Consider the following 12,055-nt stretch of genomic DNA (forward strand, 5'->3'; position numbering starts at 1 on the left):
AGCTCCCTCAGACAGCAAGACACAGAGTGCTCTCCCAGAACTAAACCACATCCACCATTTCCTCCTGGTGTTTCCATATGTGTCCTTGGAGGTGGCTTAACCTTCCCCCTCCTATGCCCATTCCTCTTCAGAGGTGACTTTGCCTGGCACAAATTCATTCAAGTCTCCACTGTCCTGTAGTGGGATGAATCTCCTTTAAATCCATTAACCTTTACGCAAGCAAATTGTCTTACAAATGGCAGCATTCACCCTTGTTATTTGATGTGCTGCCATCACTCATTCCTTGCTCACGCTTAGCCCGTGCTCCTGCCAAACTCCAGCCCAGACTATAATCTTGTATTCCTCTGCTCTTCAACTTTACTGCTGATTCAACAACCTATGGGCTGTTTTCCACCAAAATATCCTTGAGATTATTACCCTCTGATGAATGATTTTAAGAATAATTTTATTGCCTCCTCCAAAGCCTGAGGTTAACATCAGTAGATCCTCAACTTTACCCTTATTCATAAACATTATTTATCACTTCTGTTATTGAATCAGACTAATGCTTTCTCTGGCAGGAATCTGAAGCTGTTATGATAACTGAGCAACACCAGCCTCTACTGCATCACTCTTGGAAAAAAACACATTTTAGCAAATCCTGAAGATGAGAAGTGAGTCCTCCCCATGGAGTGTTGTTAGAAACAGGGATGGACCCAAACTCTGAGCAGTATCCAATGACCCCCACTGCAAGGCAGGTCATGCAAGCACATAGACTTGCCACTAAACCACATCTCTTTAGGAGGCAGCAGCCACTCAGGGTGTTTGGGATGCTCTCTACTTTGATTTCTAACTCTTTTTCATTAAAAGGCACATAAACTTTGCTCAGTGTTGTTGTAATTCATGGCTCTTCCCCTCCTTGCTCTCAGTAGTTGAAGTCTTGGCATGGATGAAATCTGTGGGAGCCTTGCCACTGGCTTCAATAGGGCCAGGATGTATTCCCATGCCTTCAGCTGCCCATCCAGCAGTTTAGGGCTTGGGAGCATTTTCCAGCTCTCCCCTCGATAAAAGTGGTGAAATGAGGAGTGCCGGCCGGTTGCCAACTCAACACTGGCAATAGAAAGTAGGCATTGTACATGCCTGCCAGAGCACAAAGCCGCTTCTCAAAGGGCGGCTGAGCATGGGTGTTTTTGTGTATAAAACCTGCTTCCCTCCTCTTCCCGTGCAGACAGGTTCGTGCCCACTCCAACCGCTAAACCAGGGGCTTAACATGCTCCCGGTTTCATTATTTCATTAAAGAAAAAAATCCTGATGCAGCCTGAGCAGACACGCGTCATTTCTCGGCCGCTCCGGGCACACCAAGAGTCCCTTTGAAGTGTGGCCGATTGAAAGCACTAGTGGCCACGAGCCAGGGGAAATCATCACCCGGCTCCCCGTGCTCACTGCTACTGGCCCACATCCTTCGGCCCGCAGAAGCCGAGAGCCGAGGGATGGCTTCCCGCTGGACCAGGAATTAAAGCACATTGGTGGGGCTAGCTCATCAGCATTTCAGGGCAAGAGGGGTTGCTTTGGGGCCTGACGTCTTTCTCAGAACAACATGCACAGCTAATTGCTTCCCGAGAGCAGCAAAGTCAGCACCACTCATGGCTGCCAGTAGAAACAAGACTCACAAAGCAAGCGGGTCTCCACCGAGTGTAACCATTCAAGGGAAAAAGCCCTGAATGGCATCACGGCCAGCTGGGTGAAAAGCTCTGCTCAGCATGCTGCAGCGGATAAAGGCAGGAGTGCCGGGCTGTTTGAAGAAGGTTTTGAAAATAATCCTGGAAATATTATGATGCTGTGCAGCTAAGCAACTGTAGGTCTTCAGCTGGAGTACCGCAGCCTAGAGTGGGGTCATCCCCTTTGTCAAAAAAGGAGGAGGACAGGGAGAAAAGAAGGATCAAGGTGTAAATGAGGGAAGTCCAAAGGGGCTGTGACTCTCTTTGAAGAGAAGCTTGAGAGGAGAAAAGAAGGGCTAGCTTTGTTTTTCTCTCTCTCAAGTGCAAGAACAAAGGACGTTATATGAACGTGAAATCACATATAGTTAAAATGAACATGAATTTGTTGAGACAAAATCACATGCAGTGCTCTCCACCATAAAGATATAAACTAAATCAACAGCCCACTAGGACCTGAAAGAATATTTGGCACTTGTATGAACAAGATGAGCACAAAACTATGGTAATAAGGGAAAATTCTGTTGTATGGACAGACTCTCCTGTGTCAAGGCACAAGCTGCCACGGAGTTAGCAAGAAACACCCCAACAGGTCCATAATTGGAAATACCGTGGTTGGACTTGCACACGATCAGCAACTTTCTTGGCCATAGCCATGTGGACAGGGCAAGGTGTGCTGCAGAGCTGGGCAGACAGAGCCCAGGCTGCTCCCGGAGATCAATCAGGCCACGCTGAGCTATGATACGTGAGGTGCCAAGCCCATGTGTGAGGTGCAGCCTCTCTTACCCTGAACTGATTTTCATGAGGTTTTCAACCATGCTGATCTCACACCCCTGAAGAGCTGGGGAAGGGATGGCAAGGAGTTTGCTGCCACTTATGCTTGGAGCCAACACAAATTATACAGCTGAAACAAAATCCATGGACGCTAACTGAAGTGTCCCAAAGCCACAGAAAAGCGTCATCCACAAATATCCTGGAGCTGTGGTCTGCAGCAATGGAGGGCCACCAGCCCCAGGGAGCTGGTTTAGGGACCACAGCTGTGGGGCAGAGATGGGGTGAGGTGGTCAGCTCTGCGGCCGGTACCCCACGAATGTGGGCTCTTTGCTGTTAACACCACCGACGCCAGCAATGAACCCCCATGTTTCACTCCCCAGCCCAGCCCCACTGAAGCCACCCCTTCAGCCACAACCCCCAGGGGAAGGCAGGATTTCAAGCTCTTTGCAGTGAGTACTGCAGTCAGTGCTTTCAACTGTTCAAACTGTGCACCGGCTGCTCAGCAGATATGAGAGCAGCTTAACACTCTCTTGCCAAACTTAAATCCCCTCTTTCTGCTTCAGCATAATCCCCTTTTCTGCCTCAGGAATGTCCATTTCCGTAAGCAACTTCTAAGGCTTTCCGGACTGCCAATATCACACACAAGATCCTCTGCCTTTGCTCAGTGCAGGCACAGCCAGCTGAAATGCTGCCATTAAAAACTTACAACAAAGGCAGCATGCTAGATACACTCTTTTCCAGCAGTGGAGAGCTTGCTTTTTCCCCCTCCTGAAGCTTGGCAAAAAAGCAGAGCATGTTGTGCTCCAAAGATATTTCCGTACAGGAGAGATTTCTCTAGAAAAGCAGGGCCAGAAGGAAACGTTATTAAACTCAAAATCTTCTTACCCTCCCAAGCTCTTTGTCCTCCAGAGCCAGCACTCCCGTGCTCTCCGTGAAGAGCTTCACCTTCACTGCAGGAAGCGCATGTGTTGTCGTGAAGTCTCCTTGGGTGCCCCAGCTGTGAAAATAAGGAGAGAGATATTCAGCTCAACTGGCAGGTCGGCAGCACTACTGTTTGGGTGTGCAATGGTTAACGGAAAATGTCCTGTCTGGTGCAAGCTGAAGTGGCTGGGCTGTCTGAGTGACGAGGGCATTAATTATCTTCTTTGGGAAGTGTAGGACAGATGTTTGGAGAACCCATGATGGTTCTTTGGGGACAAAAATAAGAGTATTTGAGAGCAGTATGAAACCAAATTTAGGAGACTGTTTTTATTTAGAAAGAATGGTATGTCTCCTGCAGCAACTGCCTGTATGGCCACAACAGAAGTTTAGGATCGAGGACATCTGCACTCAGGACACCTGTAATCACTCATGCCTCTGCTCATCTCTTGGCTAATTTAATCTCTCCTTTCCAGGTTGATAGTGAGGTTTGCTTTCTCTGAAGAAAACCCAGTTCAACCTGGGTCCTCTTCTGAGTGCCAGCCCAGCCCAGGTTTAAGTTCAAGCCATTATGTCTGGAGTAATCCTAGTTTGCTGGGACTGCAGAGCAGGACACCAGCTCCTTGGGAATGGGACAGCAGTGGCCAGGAAATGGCCACCTCTCCCACTGCACCATGAACCAAGACCACCATCTACTACTTGTAGTCCATGAGTCATCTCCTGGCTGGTCCCAGGGCTTGGAAAGGAGCACTATGGAGGCTGAGTGACCCACAGTATGCAAGAACTCCCCCTAGACTGGCATGTTTCTAGAGGACATCTCCAAGCTCCTGCAGCCACAAGCTGCCGAGTGTGCAGAGAACATGAACTCATTCCATGTGGGACCCTGTGCCTGCAGGGTCCCAGCCACAGTCTGCAGACATCCATGGCCAAACTTGCCATTGTAAGTATTACAAGGGGAGCCCACCCCGCAGCTGACCTTCCCCACATGAGTGTGGGACCTGCAGCAGCCCTGCAGGTCTGGTGGAGGGGAGGTCTGGTGACAGGCCTGACCCAGTCACACTAGAGCTTTTCTGTCTCAGCCCGGACACCTGGGGAAGCTTTGAGAGCAGAGCCCCAGTTTGGCCACAGCTCACGGTACTCTGTTTCAGGGACTGTCCTCCTGGGCTCTGTTCCTGTCCCAGTGAGCTGCAGCTGGAGCTGCTGCCTGGTGACACCTGTGAGGGCTCACCTGAGCTGTGCCAGCAAGCATCCTCATGGGGTTCTCTTAAAGATACCTGTGGACCTTACACAGCAGTCAGCTTTGATTTAGAGAGATCGTAGGGAAAAGAAACTTGTGAAACACCAAGTCTGTTCAACATCCTAAGGGCCATGGCTTTTCAATTAGGCTCATGAAGAGCCTGCACAAGTGGTGCCACCCACACCAACACGTCAAATTACTCACCTGTGCTAAGATTTGAGATACAGAAAAACATTCCCCTCTGGCAAACAGGCATAGACCGAAGAGCGTCAGGTAACAAAAATTAAGTGGAACTTGAACTAATGCCTATTTGTAAGCTTTAAACAATTTTGACAGTAGCAGAGAAGAGAATACCTTCTACACTAAGGGGTAAAAGGTCATGATGCTTTTATGTTTGAGACTTCACAACTGTATTTCAAGGCTTGTTTCTACAGCTTAGAAAGTTAGAAACTTATTAAAATAAAGCCAGACAGAAACTTCCAGACAAAGCTAAGCAAAGCACTGCTAAAACTGCACTTGCCCTTGTTAGCAGAGAACAGCTCAGCCAAAGATGGAGGGGCAGAGGGAGGACTGGGGACAAGTGCACCACTGCAAGGAGGATGCTCCTAAACATCCGATCATGCAGAGGTCCAACCTGAAACTAGCAGACAAAAACTGCTCTTTTTACTTTTTTTTTTGTTGTTGTTCTCTTTGTCTTTTTCTATAATTCATTGTGAGCTAGATTTCTATGTTGTTCCCAGAGATCCTGAAAATTCATCACACTTCAAAACTCATGCAAAGTGTACAAGCAAGTTTGAAGAATAATCACAGACAAGGTGCTTCTTGTAAACTAGAAGAAACCAAGAGCATGCTATGAGCAACACCTCCAAGTGACATGATGTAACACACACTGGAACCTAGAACACCGCAAGTCAGATGAGAGATTATACCACATCTCAGTAACCACTTCTGTTCACCCTCATGCTACTAATGACACTTTATCATTTTACACTGTCAAACAGATCCTCTGCTGACGAAAGGCAGTTCCCTTGAAATGACTGGGAGAAGGCTCAGGTGACATGTGGACCAGCAACTAGATGTTTTTTAAACCTACATACCAAACAGCAGGTTTCGCACTTAGAAAGTTAGGGGGAAAAATAATTTACTCCTTCCTCTGCACTAGCAGTATAGGTTTAAGCTTGGCTCTCCACTGAGCAAATCTTGTCCAACTGAGCTTAGCAGATGAGCGTGTTCAGCGCAGAGCTGATTAACAAACTCAGTTTCTTTGTCAGCTTTGTTCTGAAGTTTTCTCCCCCAGTGTCACTGTTGCACATGTTTCACCTTTTATGACAATGCATTAAACTGCCACCAGTGCCAGAGAGGAGAGGTTTGGCATAAATTATCTACAGCACTACAGGTCCAGATAGATCCTCAATATAATACCTTTTTTATGTGTGAGCCATCAGCTACCTAATAAATGTTTTAAGCATAAGAACCAAGAAACAGCATTATTTTCTAATTGCAGCTTCAGGTCACAGGTTATATTTTCTCTCTTAAAAAACTGCATTGTCACCAGCAGGGAATGTAAGAAGATAATCCTGCTTTGGGTAAGAGGCTAAAGTAAGAGAATATCCAACCTTACGCCGTGTATTTTGACAGCATCTGCTTTATAGAACTCATATCTCTGTTTACTATTAAAAAGCTCTTATTTGCTGAAGCATTCCCAGACCATATGTTATCAACAAATGTTACTAACCAAATACAAACAGTAATTTTCATTAGGTTTCCTTCATGAGAACAACATTAACCACAAAGGGAAAAAATGTTTCAAATGACAGTAAACATACATAGCAAACCCTTGACAACACTGTGGTGCTTACATATTCATACCCCCAAAAGCACTGAAAAGATCCGTGCCAACAAATAGAGACCCTCAGAAGTTGGGTTTTGTGCAGGTTGAAGCCTGCGGTGATGTCATTAGTTGCCATAGTGATGCTCAGCATAAGGCCATAATTCATGTCACTGAAACATCATTTGTATTCAATCTAAGTACGCAGTTTATCTGTGCTGTGTATTAAATTATTGTTCAGAAAATTAGCTATGGACAGTAGTTAGGTATTAGGATCTTCTGAGGGACTAACAATGTAATAGTTTCACTGCCATATTTAATAATTAAGCAGGTTATCACTGCAAGGGTTTATTTGTTGGGTAAGTGCTTGGGAACCATTCTGAACAAATCCTGTGAAGTAGCCACGCTATCTGGTCCCCACATCACAGTGCTCATGCTGACACTTCAAAGAAATAATACATCTGCAAACGAGGACAAATAATGTCATTCTGGCCAAAAGGAGAGATACAGATATATATACACACACACCCCACAGAGAAGTATACAAGCAGAAAAATCCTGTCACTGCTTTCTCAGTTAGAAATGTTAACTATCTGAATCCCACCTGAAACCCTCAGCCCAGCATTTGTTATTGCCCAGTGCACCCCAAAGCCTGGAGCTGACCCAGAGATGCTGCAATGCACGGGGACTTTGCTAGAATTATGGCATCTCTGCCGTTCCACTAGATCTACTTGTGTTTCCAGGGTTTCTAGTTAGACATCAAATTGAGGATAGGTAGCTAAAGTCTTCTGGCTGCAAAGAGCCAGAAAATGAGATATGCCGCAGGTGCTAACTTGACAAATACAGGCCCTTGTTTTACCTTTTACAAGCAAAATAAGTAGATCGTCACTGTAGACTTTGTGTCTATGGATTCAGCTAGAGGTGCCATCACAGTTACTAATCAAACAGCCTGAAGTGCTGAGATTTTTTTCTGAATGAAACAAAATGACACATATCCAGAAGGCGTGAGTGGACAACAAGAGACAGAGGTTAGCCTTGCCACCTGCCACCTCCATTGATTCATCCAATGTGGAGCACTTGAAGGATGGGCTTACCTGCCTGATTTCAGTGATGCCATTGCTGGTGCAGGTGCCAGGCTGCTCAGACCAAGCTGCTGTCAACTGTTTCAAGCAACACGCTGGTGACCTGGCAAACCTTCAGGTTGATGCTACTCAGCCCTTCCCAATTTATGGACAAAACAAGTAAGACCACTTAGGCTCCTCACCTTGCTGCTGTACCAAGCTCTTAACCTTTCCTGACATACGGTCACTGCAGGAACAACTGTCTTCATCCTACAGATGTGAAGTGCTTTACATCCTGATCTTTGGCTGTAGCTTCTGAGTGCTACCAAAATGCAGACACAGCAATTATAAAGATAAAATTACTACATAGCCAAAAAGACAAAATCATTCAAATGCCACTGCACTACTATGTTACAATGTGGGATTAAAAAACTATTTGGGATATAAATAAGGCTTGACCAAAACCCTGCAAGGGTCCTTGTCCTGAGTGCACTCCCGTATCACATGAAACCAGGCAGCAGGGTCTCTGACTCCAAGCTGCTCTTCTCCGCGATATCCTGCTTATGTGGCCTAATCTACGATTTTCTTGGCTGTCCTTGAGATACTCTTAGTCATTGCTATTCACCTCTAGTGTGTAAGTTCCTCTAAAGGAAATTTTAGCACTCATGACCTTCCCAAAAGCGAACATACATGTTAATACCCAGGAAAATGCATTAAATTCAATCACTCATGTACTGTGGTCTCCAGCAAGTCTGCTTAGCCCCTGCCTAAGTTGAAAGAATAACCCTTCTTCCATCATTGCTCTTGTAACTTGATCTAGGCGGAACATTGATGCCTGTGATTTCTATAAATAATGAACAAGTGCAACTGAATTATATTGCTGGGCCATGAATCAGCCCCACTAACCAGCTCGGCCTGTCAGGAGGCTAACGTGGGAGCAGCTGCAGAGTGACGTGCTTGTGACAGCGTTGACATTTAAACGTGATCTATGGCCTGTTCTCATGGGCTTCAAAACTGCCAGAGGACACCTTTTCTCCCTCTCTAGATATATTTATTGAAATGGATTTTCTTACCAGCTTGCATGGAATGAACATGAAAAAAAAATAAATCAGAAAATAAAAGTAAAAATGTGTATTAAAGGAGAGCTACGCTCTTCCCTCGGTGGGTTCACTCCAGGTGCATGAGGTGCAACGTACACAACAGCATCCTGGGACACGGCACCTCTCCGTGGGAGAAGTTGCCCTTCTGCCTTGTTCCCACAATTTTACCACTTAAGTAAAAAAGTCTTGCAGAATAGTCATAGAATTGTAGAATACCAGGTTGGAAGGGACCTCAAGGATCACCTGGTACAACCTTTCTTGGCAAAAACATGGTCTAGACGAGACAGCCCAGCTCCCTGTCCAGCTGAATCTTAAAAATGTCCAATGCTGGGGAATCCACCACTTCCCTGGGAGATTATTCCAGTGGCTAATTGTTCTCTTTGTGAAAAAATTTCCTCTTGTGTCCACTTGGAATCTTCCCAGGAGTAACTTGTACCCATTATCCTTCATCTTTTCCATGCGACTCCTTGTAAAAAGTGAGTTCCATCCTCTCTGTAGCCACCATTAAACACTGGAACCCAGTTCTCTCAGCCTTTCCTCACATGGCCTTCCCACTCCCTTGATCATCTTTGTGGCCCTTCTCTGGACCCTCTCTGACCTGTCCACAGCTTTTTTGTATAGCAGGAACCAAAAATGAACACAGTATTCCATGTGGCCTGACAAGTGCTGAGTAGCGTGGGGTAATGACTTCTTTATCACTGCTGGTGCTGCCCTTGTTGATGCAATCCAGCACCCTGTAGCTTGCTTTGCTGCTGCAGCACACTGGTCACTCATATTGAGCTGCTTGTCCACCACAACCCCCAGGTCCCTTTCCACAGAGCTGCTCCCCAGCCAGCTAGGTTCCAGTCTGCTTGTTGGTCAGATCTGCACTAGTTTATCGAGCTACCTGCTCAGTACTGATTTTCAAATGTAACCAAATCAGCAGCAACACATGTCCCCTCCCAGGCCAAGAGCACATCCTTGGGAACACAGGACACAGTGGGCAGTTGTCTCCATCCCCGCAGGGGCACAGCCACCTAAACCAGCCCCTAGTGCCACCCACCCTCCTTCAGCAGGCGGCTGGTTGTGTACACAGGCAGGGAGGTCCATCTGAAAGGCCTTTAACAGATGGGAACATGTCTGGGACAAAATCTGCAAGGCCAGCTTAACCTCACTTGCTGTCCTCTCCTGTCAGAATGGGATCTGGTGAGAATGCGACCGGCCAGTCCGGCTGCCTCCCTCGTGCGCTGCCAGTGCAGGTAGGAAAGGGTCGTGCTTCATGCACTTCTCTTCATCCATGTTCCTCACCTCTTCTCTCCTGGCACCCACAGCAGTGTGGCTGTGTCCCTCCTGCTGTATTCGTAGTTTGGTCTCCACTGGCTGGTGAAGGGCAGGCTCATCGAGAGGGTGGCACAGACAGCAGTCTGACAGACACTGCCTTATTTTTGAGGAAACACGTGTCAGCAAAGTCACCTTTTTCTGGGTCATTGCTTTATCTCATGTAGCATGATGCTTTTAATCCAGCCTTGGTTTCTTGGTTTACTGCAATGCCCAGCACGGTGCCTGCCGGAGCTGGATCCTGCTCTGAGGATGGCGAGGTCTGATCCTGCTTCATCGCTGGGAGACTGAAATGCTACATACAGTCCTGATTTAGTTCTTCCAGAAATCCTGCCTAACCAATGGTGGTTTGCTTTCTTTTTGGAGGAGTGGGCACTCCTCCCCTCCCAGAAGACACCTTTCCAGCAAACAGCCTTAAATCTTGAGGCATAAATCATGTGTGTCCGAAGCTTGAGCACTGAGAAAAACAAAGCTAGAGAAGAAGCACACGAGGCGCTGAGTTGTTTCTTTTTTATATATACTGGAGATATAAGCAAGGAGGAAAATAAACCATTTTTAAATGCGTTTAACAGTTAACTGTATGTGAAGAAGCATGCAGGAAAGCTTTTTGTTATATTCTCTAATGCTTTAAGTATACCAGCCATTCAAAAACATGAAATAGAGGTCAGTGACCAAGATGATGGTTACTGGTGATCTTTCTGAACTGCCCTTGCCCACACTTTGAGGCTGCAGTTCATTATAATGTAGCACACACAGACTTAGCTCAACAGCAAAACCTGATGCAGGGATGGCATTAATTCCACCAGGATGAAAATGGTCGCTTCGTTTTCAGAAACGGGTATTTGTGAACTTCTAGGAATGACATAAATGAGACAATGCTGCCCATGTGGTGAGCCCTTCATAAGCAGGAGCTGGGAGAGCAGAGAGCTCGTTCCTCTGTGTGAGCAGTGTGGATGAGGCACTGACCTGGCAGGGGATTTGACAGCACGGATGTGTCCATGACATGTGGCAGAGGCAGGTGCTAACACCTGCACCAGCTGCGTCACGAAGCCATAATATAAAGAAACAGGACATCCCAAAGCCTTTAGGACAATATGTATTTTTTTGCAACTCTCGTGAGTAACAGCAACAGATAATAGGTTTTTGGTTTGTGTCTTTGGGATTTGAAAAAACCCAAAGGTGACAGAATAACTCAGGCTTTTTTTTAGGCTCTCCAAGAAAACCCACAGGCTGGGTCACACGGCTGGAGACCCGTGGGGTGCAGTTCCATGCACAACTCTGTTTCAGCAGGAGAATACCATAAACCACAGCCAGTTTGGGGATACTGGGTTGGGGACAGTTACAAACTGGTTTGTGACTTATTGCAGTGCGACTACAAACCTTGTTTGAGATCAGTTGAGTTCTTCTAAGAAACATAACCTAGCATGCAATGCACCATCTCAAGAGGTATCATTATCGAAAGATAAAAAATGATTTAGTCAGAAACAAAATAAGGTGCTGAGTAAAGACACCAAAAAAAGAAAGTGTGTGCTGCCTGCTCTGCAGCGTTCAGCGAGTGCATCACACTGTGGTGAAGTACAGGAGGTGTCGGTTCCTCCCACCAGCAGCAACCATCCACCAGCAAAACAGCAAGTCATTTAATCTGCCTGGTGGTTTTTGTGGGACTGAGTTTGGATTTCACATGCCACAGAGGGCCTCAAATCGAACTATGGCTCCAAGGAAAGGATTTGATCTTTAGCTATTAGGAGAGGATGCTGAGACAAGAGACTGATCACAACTGTGGAAAAACACAAATTTAGGGGACTGCACTACCATGTACATGTGCCTACGTCACCTGCCTTGGGCTCCTGCTATTGTAATGAGGAGAGATCTAATTAGTATCCGTGGAGTTAGGCCTTAATTTGCCTCATCCCAGTTTAGAGACAGGAAGCAGATGAAATAAAGCCTACCTTAAAAGCACCCATGTCTTTCCACTGCTAAAGAGGGGTGCTGGAGGTGGCTGCTACAGACACACAAAAACCAGATCCGAAATGACAATCTTAAAGAGTATGCAGAGATGTGGAGAACTTTCTATGTTTCTGCTCATATGAAAATGTCCCGGGCTAGGAAATACAATTCAGGTGCTA

At 46.3% G+C, this 12,055-nt stretch overlaps 1 protein-coding gene across 17 annotated transcripts in view; it reads right to left on the bottom strand.

Annotated features, from left to right (window-relative positions):
• Positions 1-12,055, bottom strand: part of CADPS (calcium dependent secretion activator) — a 177,996-nt gene that overhangs the window by 112,019 nt on the left and 53,922 nt on the right. For all 17 annotated transcript variants that reach the window (XM_026857209.1, XM_026857204.1, XM_026857202.1 and 14 more), the window contains exon 6: positions 3,354-3,465. In XM_026857209.1, the coding sequence (XP_026713010.1) occupies positions 3,354-3,465 (112 nt within the window). The remainder of the gene's footprint in view (positions 1-3,353; positions 3,466-12,055) is intronic.

This window comes from Athene cunicularia (genome assembly GCF_003259725.1).
Source record: "Athene cunicularia isolate RWA chromosome 12 unlocalized genomic scaffold, athCun1 chr12_part1, whole genome shotgun sequence".
Taxonomy (NCBI): Eukaryota; Metazoa; Chordata; class Aves; order Strigiformes; family Strigidae; genus Athene; species Athene cunicularia.